General features: G+C 32.3%; 1 protein-coding gene and 1 pseudogene across 1 annotated transcript; one reads left to right on the top strand and one right to left on the bottom strand.

The window, feature by feature from the left end:
- Positions 1-4299: 4299 nt before the first annotated feature.
- LOC111619855 (probable phospholipid-transporting ATPase IM) lies at positions 4300-9798 on the bottom strand. The gene is made up of 9 exons (XM_023361679.1): positions 9477-9798; positions 8114-8211; positions 7860-8038; positions 7542-7792; positions 7268-7451; positions 6967-7190; positions 6815-6898; positions 6503-6748; positions 4300-6431 (listed from the first exon to the last, which is right to left on the bottom strand). Exons 2-9 carry the CDS (start codon positions 8140-8142, stop codon positions 5904-5906), a joined length of 1725 nt encoding a protein of 574 aa, XP_023217447.1. The 5' UTR covers positions 8143-8211; positions 9477-9798; the 3' UTR covers positions 4300-5903.
- Positions 9799-11831: 2033 nt separating this feature from the next.
- LOC111619856 lies at positions 11832-13754 on the top strand (annotated as a pseudogene).
- Positions 13755-16001: the final 2247 nt, after the last annotated feature.

Raw genomic sequence — 16001 nt, forward strand, 5'->3', positions numbered from 1 at the left:
TTAATATCTACATAAAATTTTTCCTAAATTTAAATAAAAGTTACACTCACGAAAAAAAAACGTGAAAAAGTATTTTCTTTACTAATAATTTTATTCAGTAATAGACGAATAACTTCAGAAAATCGAAATACAGTTTGAATCTCGTTTAGGACGTTGGATCGCGTATCAACGAAAAATTTAAGTATCTGCATAGAATTTTTAGGTAAATTTAACTAAAGCATATACTTGCAGATAAAAAACGTCAAAGTGTTATTTTACTGTTAATAATTTTTTTCAGTAACAGACGGATAAGTTTAGAAAATCGAATCAACTTTTAAATTTTGTTTACGACATTTGATCGCGTTTAGACAAAACATTTAAATATCTACATAGAATTTTTTTGTAAATTTAAGTAAAGGTCATACTCACAAATAAAAAAAGTCTTTTCTCTACCGATAAGTTTTTAAGTAATAGACGAATAACTTCAGAAAATGGAAATACCGTTTTAATCTTGTATCCTACGTTTGACCGCGTCCAGACGAAAAATTTAAATATCTGCATAGAATTTTTAGGTAAATTTAAGTAAAGCTTATTCTCACAGATTCTGGCAAATACTAAGTAAGTTTATTCTTAATTTTTAATACTTTTATAGATGGTAATAAAAAAATTTAGCTTTTAATAACATGAACCATAAACAAGGCACGCTTTTTCAATTTTTGAATAATAGTTCAGAGTGAAACAAAACTTGGGTGTCCACCGGAAAAAAAAAAAAAACATTTTATCTGGAAAAGCAATAATAAATATTTAAAGTATAGTTTTATTTTTTGGCCCAAATCTGCGGAAGATGGACAGTACATGTGATGTGTATCATTTAGCATAAAGTTTTAGTAAATGATGCTATTGTGAGAATCCAATACATCGTTGATATCGTCATACTTATTCGATAATTGTTCTTGAATCTACTTCTGGAAAAAAGCTCCAGTTACAATTTCTGGACAGCGAAAATAACGCATTCCAGTAATCTGCTGACCTCCTAGCCGGGCAATATTAAAATTGACGGCCGAAGAGTCAGTCGTCGCCCTTTCCTCTTGGACTAGTCTTCAGAAAATTTTCTGTGCCTGTGCAAAATTTCACTTGATCAGATTTCACCCTCGACCAACGGCACCAGTGAGGACTACTGTCCTCACTGGTGCCGTTGGTCGAGGGTGAAATCTGATCAAGTGAAGACAGGACTCTCACCAGTGAGGACAGTGAGTGAGGACAGTAGTCTCACCAGTGAGGACTACTGTCCTCACTGGCGCCGTTGGTCGAGAGTGGCGTCACGTGGGCAAAATCGACCAGCGTCCCGACGATCTTGACCCAGAACTTTTAAAACGCTTTGAGAACGATAACTGACTCCATAATCTCAACGAAATCTATCATCACTTTGTGGAGCATCTTAATTAATCCAAGTATTTGTCGACTCGCAAACCACTGTAAACTCTCTCTCGAGAACCATGGAAACACAGTATCTAGGAGTACTGTAGTTTGGTTTGATTTATAACTCGTTAATGATATAAATTGTATACAATGTATTTTCCTTTACAAATAAATAGTTGTTCAGTTAACCTGGCATCCGAGGGATTCACTTCCGGTCGCCGTCTCTCAACCCTCCTCCATCCCGAATCCGATCGCCCAAGCACGCTTGCATGACCTACATTCTAATAACGAATCAACACGCCGTCTCGGTTTCCGTGTCAATTGGGACACGGTGATATCAATCCTGACGAGGCACTAGAGGTGCCGACTCTCCGGTAACACTACGAAACCACCAAAAATGTTATATTTGAAGTCTAAACATTCCGAGCTAGAAAATAAACCGTATGATTATTTTGAGCACAAAAACAAGAATTAGTATTACAGGCAAAAACATTTAAACAAAACTTTGTTCAGAATAAGTCATTAATAAAATGCTCATATCTATTTGCACTTAAAACTGTTAAAGCGAAACAATCGTTTACCACTGGGAAATATTTGATAAAACCAGTTTTAATAGACGTTTGGATCCTCGGCTGCTGATAAAAATTAAATCTTCCCCTTATATAATGATAGTACAAGAATTGAAAAATTATCAGAGAATGTAGAACATCAGTTACTACACAAGATAAAGGAATCAAACTTTTTGCGATACAAATTATTGATGAATCATGCAATATTTCTCAAAAGGCCATATTAATTTGCTACGTCAGATATATTAAATAATTTTCGAAAAAATAAAAAAAGAATTCTTGCGTTGTGTAGAATTGAATTCCTACAAACAAGTAATGAGATTTTTAATGAACTTAATTCTTATTTTATTAAACTCTTTACATTGAAAAAACTGCATAGATGTATGCAGGAGCAGATCTAGGTCTTTTGGGTCTAGGGCTTATTGAAGACCAATGGGGCCCCATTTTTTGTTAAATTAATAATCTTTAAACTGGGGTTTAAAATTCATTTTTAATAACATCAAAATCAGAATTGAAATATATTTATTTATGAAATGGTGTTGAACGACGATAAATGTTCATTGTTAATGAAAAAGTATTAAAAATTTAACGATAATAATTCAAATATTAACATATACCTAAACCGGATGTTTAGCAAATAGACTCCCACAATTGCCGTAAATAATCGGGCTATATTTTGGAAATATTAATTATGAATTATTGTGTGCCAAATTTATAATTCATAATTAATATTTCCGAAATATAGCCCGATTATCTACGGCAATCGTGGGTGCTATTTGATGATAATTCAATTTTCGTGGGCTCAGGACTTAGCCCTACTAGTCCATATGTAAATCTGGCCCTGGATGTATGCACCGATAGGGCAGCTAGTATGGTTGGTAGACATTGTGGTGTTACTAAAAGAATTCAGCAAGTAGCTAATCCTGATTTACTGATTACCCACTGTATAATTAACAGACAACATCTAGCAGCGAAAAGTTTATCCACAGAATTAAATGAGGTTTTAGTGGAATCTACTGTATAAAAATTATTAATTTCATAAAAAAATAGCAGTTTAAACTGTAGATTATTTGCAATATTTTGTAGGGAAGTTGGTGCACAATATGAACAATTATTGCTGCATACAGAAGTTAGATGGTTCTTCGGAAGTAAGATTTTAACCAAGCTTTTTGAATTAAGGACTGAAGTAGAAATACTTTTTGTAGCAAAAAGTCCTTTAAGAATTCCCTTGTCTAATGTAGAATGGGTTGCAAAACTAGCATATTTAAGTGATATATTTTCACGCATTAACGATTTAAACTTAAGTTTATGAGGAACTGTAATAAATCAATTTCATTTATTTAATAAAATAGATGGATTTAAGAAAAAAATTGATTTTTGATTGGATAAGGTAAAAAATAATATTGTTATATTTAATAATTATTCTGAGTTTATTTCACAGGAAGATATAAACCTATAAAAATTAAATATAATCATTGAGCAACACATACAATCTTTAAGTAAGTTTCAAAAAATATTTCCCATGTGAACAAACCCCATGTGAAAGGAATTTGTGGATTACAAACCCTTTCATAATATATGACAGTAGTAAATTAGATTTAAGTAACAGAATGAGTCTATCCTTGAGATTAGTTTAGATATTATGTTAAAAACTAGGTTTTCAATAACGTCTATAGATGAATTTTGGATCAAAACGATAAATGAATATCCATCTCTATACAAGAAAGCCATGAAAATGTTAGTTCCCTTCGCAACAACATATTTATGTGAAGCGGGATTTTCAACTATGACGGTAATAAAAAATAAATTTAGAAATCGACTTTCAATTATTTCACCGCTCTGACTCAGCTTGACTAATTCACAACCCACAATTGGAAAGTTAATTAAAGAAGAGCAGCAGCAATCTTCTCATTAACAATGTATACCAAATAAAAAAATTTTAATTTATAATTTTTAGTAATTATAGGATTGATTTTTTGTTGGTACCTATATGCAATAAATTTGTGATTTTTTAAGTAATTTTTTACGATTTTTTGTTGTAATTTTTGTCAAGAGTTTGTTATTTATTAATAATTATAATTAAAAACAACAATAAAAATTATACTTCTAGTAAATACTATTAATTTTTTTAGTAATCATGAGACTGATTTTTTTATTGTGTCCTATATGCAATGTTTGTGATTTTATGATGGCTTTCTGTCATTTTTGTCAAAGATTTATTTATATAAAATAATTATAATAATTACTTATATTTACATTTAAATATTATTTTAAGTAAATGATAATAATAATTTTACAATTTACTTCTATAGCAATTCTTTAATATCTTGTAAAAAGTTCTTTGTTAAAAAACCACCTGGTGTGTGAAATTTTTTTCACAAATTTTACCAGTCCGCAGGCCAAAAAAAGTTGAGAATTGCTCTTTTATACTACTTATAAATTAGCAGTCATATAAAGTGAGCGAGCCCTAACTTATTAACATGAGCAATCATATTCGTTAAAATGAGTGACAAAATAAGAAAACTGTAGACATCTAGGCACCAGTTTTTTTAACATATAATTAACAATAATAATGATCAAATGTAAAGCTGTAATTGATATACATTTCTTAAATGTGCATAAAAATTTTTCTTTGTAGTAAAAACTTCGTCACACATCACAACATAATAAAGCATCCATAATTATATACTGCCGTTGCATAGTAGTAGTTACTTTAGCTGTTACCCAGATGGCGCATTACCGCAGCTATTCCAGACATGATCTGTCAACAGATAATTCTTTTCAACAATAAATAGAACTAACCAATTTATATTTATCATACATTCTGACACAACGATGGAGAATATGAATTTCCATGTCAAAACATTTTTAATTAATAATATATATATACAAGAAAGTTTTTACATTTTTTTCGAGTTCATGCAAAAATCAAATTTACAAGCATCATTTTGTATTTTGTAAAGACTATTTTTTTTGTTTCAAAGACAAGAAAGGACGTTTTCGCAACAATAACAGGTTTAAAAATTACTAGAAGAATACAAATATTTCTCTTATTTTTATGCAAACAATACAAACAAATAGCACATTTGGTTTTTCCTTTTATGTACGAGATAGTTTTGAGAAAATCGGTAACAAGGTAACTTTCATAATGAAACTACACGATATCCTAGGAATAAATTTACTACACACTATAATAAATTATATTTACAGCAGCATAATTATCCATCTTTTCTTATGAAAAATTATTATTATGCTAATTATGTCATCGTCATAATATTTACGACACAGTTTGTAACTATGTACAGTACTTGTACATGACTTTATAGTCGAGAATGGTCCTCGCGACAGAAACTCGATTTTTGATATGTTTATATTTATGTCTGCTCCTGGAAGCCTCGATACTAAATCTATTATGCCTTATAAAAAGTTTGAATGTCGACTGAACGATATCGCTATCGCGAGAGAATCAGTATCTACTGCTCTCATTTGATTACAAAATGCAATTTAGGAGTTTTATGTACAAATCTAAACATGTATAGAACATAATTATACTCTGGTTTCTTGCTAAAACACAATGAAGTAAATACACAAACACCTCGCAACTTACCTGACAATGATTGTACTGTTACGTGGACGATTTGGTGAGACGCAGAGCTATTTACAAATAATTATGTATACATTTATATACAGATAAATAACTTATCTAGAATTGTTCGCTTCTTATCTTTGGGTAAATTCACTCCAATGACTTTTTATGTAAGACAGCATGATCTAAAGCCATTGAAATATTACATTCTGCCATAGACAAAAAATAGAAATTAATTTAGAATCTTGAAATATTCAATTTGCATAGAATTTTCTAAATATTGGACCCGATAAACACTTGCACGGCAGTGTACACTGTGTTTGTCACAAACTGAGGAGTGCAAGAACTTATCACACTTCAATAGGAGAGGTACTGTCTTTGGGTGCTCTTCGAGGACCCCAGACAGTTGGATTTACCATGGGTGGATGTAGACTGTTAGAGAAAGCGCCTGACTTACTCTTTTTCATGATTTTTCCGCTAGTGATGAGCCTGCCGAAACCTTCTTGGTGGGCAAAAGCATATCCAGATCTAATGGATCTTCTGCTGGCTCGACGAACGCTGGCTATGCGCATCTGCGGTTCCGACGGCCTCGATCGCAAGCGGGTGCGTCTCTGTTTCAGTCGCAAGCGATCCGACAGCGTGGGGTGCACGTTGACATAGTAGAAGCGGACAATGACTACCGGCAACAGCAGTATGACCAGTGTCAAAAACGTGGTAAACCAGAACAGCGACGAGCTAAGTGTAAGGCGAAAAGCACCCATGTACGAATTTCCAATGAAATCACTGTTAATGAACAAAGTCATGGCGAAATAAAACGCAACACTCCCCCAAATGACGATATGATTAAATACAGTCCAATAGGCAGTGTCTAGAGCTATCTGTGTTAATAAAACAGTATTGTCAATTTAAAATACAGTAGAATGTTACTAATTTAAATTTTAACAATTACCTGGGCCGTAACTACAAATACGAGGATAGCAGATACAACAGTTCCAAACAGCTGATGATCATCCAGATTGATTCCGTGTGGATCAACAGAATTCTTAAATGCTCCATAAGGAATAAAAAATAAGATAAATGATGTGATTATCCCATGTGCTACACTCTTCAGAAACTCCATCTTATTAAATAATAAGTTTAAATGTCCTGGGGCATATAGTTTTGGATACCTTAGAGAATTTTTGTCATTCACGTCCTATAAAAACATTAAAGAATAAAAAAATAGAAGTTTATAAATATAAAGTAAATACAAAAAACCCACCTGATCAAAGATTCCTAGCGCTAAAACAGGTAACGATGTATAAAACACATTATAGAATGAAATGAATGCAGGATCGTAGACTGTCTGAAGTAAGTACTTTTGTTAAAACCACAGAATTATGTAAGAGAATTAAGCATGTCTTTAATACTAACCTGTGCAGAAAATCCACAAAAGAATGCAAACCAGAAATGACATAAAGTAAAGGCAAAGTTTTTGTAAAAGAAGTAACGAAGAAATTTACTCATTCGGAAATAAGACCATCGACCGTGAACCAAGAGCAAGCGTTCCAGAAAACGAAACTGAGCTAAGGAAAAATCGCTAGCTAACACAGCTTGCATACCTTCCTGTCCACTTATTCCGACTCCAATGTGAGCAGCTGGGGGAAAAGAAATAGAAAACAATTTAACTTTCTTCACTAATAAGCACCAGAGCACTTCAAATGTCATTCGTTACCTTTTATCATACTAACGTCATTTGCACCATCACCGATTGCCAGAGTTACAGCTTTCTTGTGCTTTTTGACCAGTTCCACTACTAATGCTTTTTGTAACGGTGTGACTCTACAGCAAATTACTGCTTTGCAACACGAAGCAACTTCTAAAAATAGAAGCTCCATGGAAGAATCAAGTGCATGGGTCTGAAAACGATTCAGTGCAATATCATATTAAAATAAAACTGTACAGTTTTTATTTACTTTTCTATGAAACAATGTCTTAAATACACATACCAAACTGTGACCATTCACAACGAGGGAAAATCCACCAGTACCATTATCGTTCGGTGAATCAAAATCGTCTTGAAAGGTGACAACACTGCATTCGGGTGCACCCTTAGAGTGACTTAAGACATTAGCAATGTTTTCTCGAAATGTGCGTAATTGTTTCTGAACTTCTTCGTATTCTTCACCATCAACAATAAATATATCAACCATTTCATCAGTCAACAGCTGACAAGAATAGCCAATGTTGATTGCCGTTTCTGAAATAACTAACATTTTAAAAATTCTAGAAAGAACAAGAATGTGATTTTGGAATTTAGAAATTACCCTGTTTATCACCGGTGAGTACCCAGATTTTAATATCTGCCAAAGCCAGATTAGCAATGGCTTGTGGCACTCCATCTTGTAATTTGTCTTCTATGGCTGTGGCGCCAATCAAGTTAAGTCCCATTTCTATTTCTTCATATACTGCATTGATTTTATCTTCTCGATCTTCTAAAGATGTTCTTCGATTTACAATAAATGTTTTAACATTATCCAAGGGCTTAGTTAACTTTTATAATTTCAAAAGTGATACTTACGATGCTTCATGTAATTTTGTCCTCCACATCTCAAAAAGTTCTTCATCTAACTCTTTGTTGGCAAGGCACAATGTTCGTAATCCTTCTCCAGCGAATTTCTGTCAAAATTGTTCAAATGAATTATTTTTAAGTTCTTAATTAAATCATACAATTTTCTATCAATTCTAAAGGTCAGCCGGTTTGCAGCACCCAAAGGCAAGAATTATCTCTATATTAAATTTGTATTAATCAATAAATCTCAAAGTATTTGAGCTAGCTGACGAAGAAAAAAATTTACTTTCATAAAAAGTTACTTCAGACTAAAATAATAGAATTATATTATTTGGAAACTAGTTTGAAGAGAATTACACATATGTGAAAAGGTCACTTACTTATATATCCTGATAGCAGCTGATATGAAATTAATGCAAAAAACTTGATATCAAACTTTCTTGTAATTATCCAAAATAAAACTAATGGAATCATCATCAGTTTACATTATTTACTAAATTCCATTTTGCTGTAGACCAGTTTAAATAGAATATGCACTGTAATAGCTATGTGCATAATTTATTTTGCTTATGGGTAATCCCCCAAAGTTTAAAAATAACAGCTGTCAAAGTTTAGGGAACCGGTCACAGGCAAAGTAAATATTGCTTACTTAATTAAAATTATTAATTTTGTTCTACTTTTCATTGTTGAGATCGACAAGCTTTAATATTTAGATTTTAGTAAAATTTGAATACAGTAATACTCCGAACTTACGCAATAGGTGGGACCAAGCAATAACCGTGTAAGTCAGGGTATAATTTCACAATTTGTGTAAAATCCAAGTCGGATGTATGTAAGCTAATAAATGTTCTCGTTAATCTTATCTCTTCTTTTGATTCGTTCACGGTTACAAGAAATCACCACATAAAGTCTCTGAAGTCTCCGTAGATATAACAAACACAGAAATAAATAACACAAAATAAATTAGTAGTAATTCAAACACAAATAATTATCGTATTTATTTTCAGGCACTTGGCAATTCTTATCATCAAGTTTTTATTCAGTTGATACGTGTTGATATTACACACGTTTCGGGCATTTATTGCCCCTCTTCAGCCAACTAAAAACAAAAGTTCAACATTATAAAATTACAACAACAAACATATTAGGTATTGTTTTTCTAAAAACATACCTTTTTAATTTACAGGTTATCAATATATTAAAAACCACAGGTTTCATCGCTTATGTTTACTGGTTGTTATGGAATTACAAAAATTTCTTGGCGCTTAACACACTTTAATCTAAGAAAACATACGGTTTATGTTATCTAAAATATTTTAAAACCTTATTTTTTATGTGGATTTACATGACAAATTTACAATGAAGTACGTACCTAATTATCTGTTTTTCGTTGTTATAAAATCTAAACACTTTAAAATTTTTCTTATACATTTACAACAATATTAAAATTGACATATTTGTCTTTCAAAATCATGCAATTTCCTCTTTTTGCAAACTATTGGGATGACCTCTCCTCCCCCTCTTGTTTCCCCCAGTTAAGCGTACCACTGGTTACTATAGTCATATGACTAGCAGGCCACCTTGTGGCAGTATTACTTTTTACATGAAATATCTTTTTTCTTAAAATGTCTTTTTTATACAAATTATTTCTTTTCAAGAAAATACTTCATTCTAAAAATCCTGTTTACATAAAATATTTCAAGAAATTACCTTCTACATAAATTATCGTTTCTGCAGATTATAAGATATTTAGCCAGTTTTCATTAATTTTAATACTTAGATTTTTATTTATGCATTTTTNATTTTAAAGTGTTTAGATTTTATAACAACGAAAAACAGATAATTTGGTACGTACTTCATTGTAAATTTGTCATGTAAATCCACATAAAAAATAAGGTTTTAAAATATTTTAGATAACATAAACCGTATGTTTTCTTAGATTAAAGTGTGTTAAGCGCCAAGAAATTTTTGTAATTCCATAACAACCAGTAAACATAAGCGATGAAACCTGTGGTTTTTAATATATTGATAACCTGTAAATTAAAAAGGTATGTTTTTAGAAAAACAATACCTAATATGTTTGTTGTTGTAATTTTATAATGTTGAACTTTTGTTTTTAGTTGGCTGAAGAGGGGCAATAAATGCCCGAAACGTGTGTAATATCAACATGTATCAACTGAATAAAAACTTGATGATAAGAATTGCCAAGTGCCTGAAAATAAATACGATAATTATTTGTGTTTGAATTACTACTAATAACTACAAGCACGGTTTCAAAAGTACCACAAAATAAATTGTAGCTATGCGTCAATTCTGCGTGACACGTCCGAACATGTAAGCCAAACAATAATATAGGGGGAGTGAGTAATCGAAAGTTGCGTGGCACTCAAACAAAGGATGAATTGACGAGATTTGAAAATCACGTAACTCCGGGTTTGCGTAAGTCGGGGTAGCATAAGTCGAGGTATTACTGTATTTTTTAATGTGGGGAATCACTTGAACTGATTGTAAGTCCTATGTAACATCTTCAACTTACTTACACCATCCATTTGCTTATGCTTATCTTGTGCATATTATTCCTGTTTTATTTTTCACAGATGCACAAACTCCATTTCTAGTTTTCTGTTTGTAAGACTCTGACATGTTTCCATAAAGTTAGTATTCTAATGTCTATCAAAACATGGACAGCCACTCATCCAGTTCTAAAATAGTCAGGAAGTAAATCTATAGTTTGCATAACTGTTTATGTATAGTCACAATGTGAGCCTGGTCAAATCCAGGATGAGGCTCATGACATTCCTCAGTGGCCACAGATTGGAGAGTTTAAAAAACCCTAGAAAATCTAATGTATATGACAAATAACAGGTTTTTTAATTAGGTTCCATATCCAGCCTTTGAACATTTTTAATAATAAAGTCATGTTTGCAGAACATGTTGACAAAACAGTAAAATCTCTCACCAAACACGTGGAATTGTCTGGACCTTTTTCTTCGAAATAGATATTAAGTTCTGTAAAGCCGATCGCAAATTAACGTGCATTAATTTTAAGGATGAAATGAATCTCTCAACAGCTTGGCAATATTTATTAGGCGATAAATCATAAATTGATAAATGATAAAGGTAATTACTATAAGGTGCACATCACATATCCCCATTGGTCAAAAACGAAAATTAATTTGAAGCTGCATGTGGATTCCTTCCATATTCGAGCTTTAGGAAGCAGAGCATGCTCCTAGTTAAAAACATTCAAATTAAAGAATCCAGTTCCAATGGAAAAAACAAATTTAGCCTGAGGAAGAGCACAGGAGGGGCATCAAAAACGTTTACCAGTTTTGGATATTTCACGCCGGTTATTGGTTATAGAGTGTGTGTTTTGTTTTATACAACCCCAGTGTGGTGAGAAGCTTTAGTTAGTTACAGCTATGCCAGCTAATGAATACCGCAAAGCAATTAAGTTCTATTTTTTTTTAATAAACTTCCAATCTCTTGCCAATTACATTTTACCAATCTGAGCTGTGTAAACTGTATTCCCTTCTAGAAAAATTCTCCAAATTTATCTGATTTTAAATAAACCCTGCATTTGCCTATTACTTTTGTCTGAATGTTGCCAGATCCAGACTGAGATTATCTTCCTTTATACAATGTATCAAATATTTCAACCAGCCTTTATACTTTAAATATTTAGGTGGTTATAACAGTCTGAATGACTTCAACTAAAACACCTGGAGTAATCTGTATAACCCTGAATGTATTTTTACACCTGATTTTTGATTGTCCTTTTCCAAAGATCTTTTTTTTTGTCATATTTTACAAAATAATCTCAAAAACCTACTTCATGAAAATTTTACTCATCAAGATAAACAACTTCCAACAACCTAACACTGCATTGAAAGTACTTGTGGAGTTTACTACGGATATAACACTTGTAAAAAAGGTTTTTGTGGATTGTTATTTTACTCATCTTAAAAACACTTGAAAATGTACTCTTTATATCTTAAATTTTATTTTCATTTTTGTAATTGTTTTAATGTGTTCTAATGTCTTTTCTGCTACACCTTTTTTGCCCATTTTATTTGTTATTTATTTTTGTTCCTATGGGTTTTATTGTTATGCAAGTGTTTTGTTTCAATCAGATTTTCCTAATGTAACTAAAATAAACAAATAAGTGAAAACTGATCAACTTCAGAAGTATGTGTTGGCATGAAACAAAGAAAACCTCTCAGACACAATGTAGACGAAATGTGCATTGTCTCAGACCATTGAAACAAAAGGAAAAAGCTGATCTCACAACACTTGATGATGATGGCAAAGCAGACATGAAATGATACTGGCAAATAAGATTAAGAAAAACCTACTTTAAAATGATTTAAATACGTGGGTCGTTCAATAAGTCCTTAGAAAATCCAATAGATGGCGCTCGTAGCCTAAAAAATGGCGCGTTTTTTGTAAGCATGATGTCTCACTAGACAGTTGTGAAAATCTCAGTCATATCCATCATATGGTTTAATTTTTATTGTCAATTGAAGCAAGAAACTTTTGTTTATTTAGAAAAATGGAAAAAAGTGAGTTTCGAGCGGTGATTAAACACTTATATTTAAAAGGCTTAATACCAAAAGAGATCAAAGCTGAGTTGAATGAAGTTCATGGCACATCTGCTCCTGTGTTTGCAACTGTTTACAATTGGGTAAATGAGTTCAAACGTGGTCGTACATCCACAAAAGATGAACATTGTTTGGGACGTCTAGTGGAAGTGACTACTCCCGAAATGATTGACAAAATCCACGATATGGTTTTGAGTGATCGACGAATCAAAGTGCGTGAAATAGTTGAGGCCACAGGCATATCACAAGGTACAGTGTTTTCAATTTTGCACGAAAAATTGGGTGTGAAAAAAATCTCGGGAAGATGGGTGCCGCGTTTGCTCTCAGTGGAGAATAAACGTAATCATGTGGTCGACTCTGAGGCAATTTTGGCACTTTTTCGTCGCAATCCTGACGAGTTTCTGCGTCGATACATAACTGTGGACGAAACATGGATACACTACTCCAGAGACCAAAGAACAGTCAAAACAGTGGGTTTTTGAAGGCGAAAGGGCTCCAAAGAAGGCGAAGACAGTGAAATCGGCCGGGAAGGTGATGGCCACGGTTTTTTGGGATACACGCGGAATCATCTTCACCGATTACTTGGAAAAAGGAAAAACAATAACTGGAGAGTATTACGCATCATTATTGCACCGGTTGAGCGAAGAAATCAAGGAAAAACGTCCTCATTTGAAAAAGAAAAAGATCCTCTTCCATCAAGACAATGCACGGGTGCATACCTGTGCAGTTTCGATGGCCAAAATCACGGAATTAAAGTTTGAATTATTACCACATCCACCGTATTCACCAGATTTGGCCCCCAGTGACTTTTTTTTATTTCCAAATTTAAATAAATGGCTTGGTGGACAACGATTCACGTCAAACGAGATGGTCATTGCCCAAACAAATGCCTATTTTGAGGACCTTCCGAAATCTTACTTTTTAGATGGCTTAAAGTTGGAGAAACGCTTGGAAAAGTGTATAGAGCTTAAAGGAGATTATGTTGAAAAATAAAAAAAAATCTACCTAAAATAATTTGTTTTTCTATCTTTTTCTAAGGACTTATTGAACGACCCTCGTAGCTGTGGAACTAGATCAGGCACTCTTCAGAAGGCAGTACGCTGAGAGCCATTTCGAGCAGAAAAAAGTCAATGACTTTTAAATGAGTCTGTATCGTGGTAATTTTCCATTTCACTCCCACTGTTTTTAACAATTTTTGGCACATGAAACTATTAATTCTCTCTTCTTATTTTAAGCATATTTTCAAAATGGGCAAATTCTTCCAAATACAAATTTTTGGCAAATAATTTTTTTAACATTTCTACTATAGCATGTACAAGCAACTCAATGTTCACAGTCAAACACCATAACAGATAACTAAAACCATGAGTAAATTGAAATCCTGCTTTGCTAGAAGTAACATTAATCTGCAATTGTGTGTGATAGCAGCGACTTTCTAAAACTACTATTTTTCTGTGGGTATCTTTTGCCAAATTGACTTATTTAGCTGTGCTTCCGTAATATCCTCATGCTAAAATGATATTCACGTAAAAATTCTGGTCGAAAAACACTTTTCCATTTATCACAGACCCTCAAAACGCAAATGCAGAATCACTGCCTTATGTATACAATCACAAATGAGTTTTTTTTTATTGTCACACAATCACTTGTTACACAGTGATATTCCACATTAATGTCAATTTTTGTGTATTTTTGATGATACCACAAGCCATGGATGTTTGTCAGCTATGAATGACATAATTATATGACTGTCTGCAAGTGGCTACAACCTTAAATACTTGACCTTCAATAATTAAAATTTTTTCTTTTAAAAGATCAATTTTTCAAAGAAAATATTTCCTCAAAAAGTTGATGAAACTTTATGGGTTAATTCCACAGAAATAACTGCCGTGTTTTTGCCTGGACCGCATTTAATCAGAGACAAAGACATATCTTCGTATTCTTTATTTACTTATTTACTATGCATTTAGGGTACAATATTTTTGTGTAACTTGCACCTCTCTTCAGGTTTTACATTTCTATAAATTGGTAAATTCGATTATTACATTTCTTTCCAAAGAAAACAAAAAGAGGGGAAAACGGTCTATAAATGCCTTAGAGGACACAACATCAACACTGGGCAGATGTATGTCTAAACATAAAACAGGTTAGTTAACTATTGTGTAAATATATCCAAAATTGTTGTAATTTACCGTAATAACAAATGTAATAATCGAATTTACCAATTTATAGAAATGTAAAACCCAAAAAGGGGTGCAAGTCACACAAAAATATTGTACCCGAAATGCATAGTAAATAAATAAATAAAGAATACGAAGATAAGCTTTTGTCTCTGATTAAATGCGGTCCAGGCTAAAAATGGCAATTATTTCTGTGGAATTAACCCATAAAGTTTCATCAATTTTTTGAGGAAATATTTTCTTTGAAAAATTGACCTTTCAAAAGTATATAAAGAAAACTGCACCATTGATATAATACATATCTATTACTTACAATTTAAAGTTTCTTTCTCTGTTTACTTTGATCCAGAAAAACACAGAAAAGTTATTTTCTGGTCCTTTTGAGAAACATATTAGCCATCCCATCATTTATTTCCAACTGAACTCATTCCACATAAGCCCACAGTATATAAGTTTGAAAGGCTATTACAGAGAGAGCTTGGTCAAGGACATTAAACAAGATATCTTCTCATAAACTATATATATGATATTGAAATTTTTTCAGATGCAGAGAAGATAATTCAGTATTTTTCAGTTAGTCAAATTCAAGGACTGGCAATTACATGCAGTACAATTATGCATGAAAAATCAGCAGAAAATCACATTATGCATGTATGCATGTTAAAAAACTGCACGTGATCATGGTTTAAGGTAACTTCACTTACAGAGATTACCTATTTTGGAAGGGAAACTCTCCTTGATACTCATCTTTCAAAATTTGTTTCTTTCAATTTTACTTTATTACCAGCCAACTTTATTTTTAATTCACTCACAATACAAATAGTTGCATGTTTAATGCCAATGCTCACTATTAAACTAGTCAGTGGTCTCAGACTGTTCCCAACAAATTGCAACCAATAGGAAAGTGCTACAAGAACCCTCTTAAATCTCAATAAGATGCCAAATAAACAAGATTCAATGGATGTATCCTAAAATATACAGTAGAGATATAAAAAAGTATCAGCAGTAGCATTTGGTTATGGAAATCTTTAAATATTATATAATGACACTATAGTTACTTAGAGACTAAGGTTAGCTTAACTTCTAACTTCAATAACTGTAATACAAAATCATTAA

Source organism: Centruroides sculpturatus, unplaced genomic scaffold, assembly GCF_000671375.1.
Source record: "Centruroides sculpturatus isolate CEXI.00-Female unplaced genomic scaffold, Cexi_2.0 scaffold138, whole genome shotgun sequence".
NCBI classification, from domain to species: Eukaryota; Metazoa; Arthropoda; class Arachnida; order Scorpiones; family Buthidae; genus Centruroides; species Centruroides sculpturatus.

What these genes read in the sequence shown, in the direction of transcription:
- LOC111619855 (XM_023361679.1), bottom strand. Translation starts at nt 8,142, where the DNA reads ATGTGGAGGACAAAATTACATGAAGCATC. An exon ending in ACTCACCGGTGATAAACAGG is followed by an intron (nt 7,793 to 7,859) that starts GTAATTTCTAAA and finishes TAGTTATTTCAG; the next exon opens with AAACGGCAATCAACATTGGC. An exon ending in TTTGTGGATTTTCTGCACAG is followed by an intron (nt 6,899 to 6,966) that starts GTTAGTATTAAA and finishes TACTTACTTCAG; the next exon opens with ACAGTCTACGATCCTGCATT.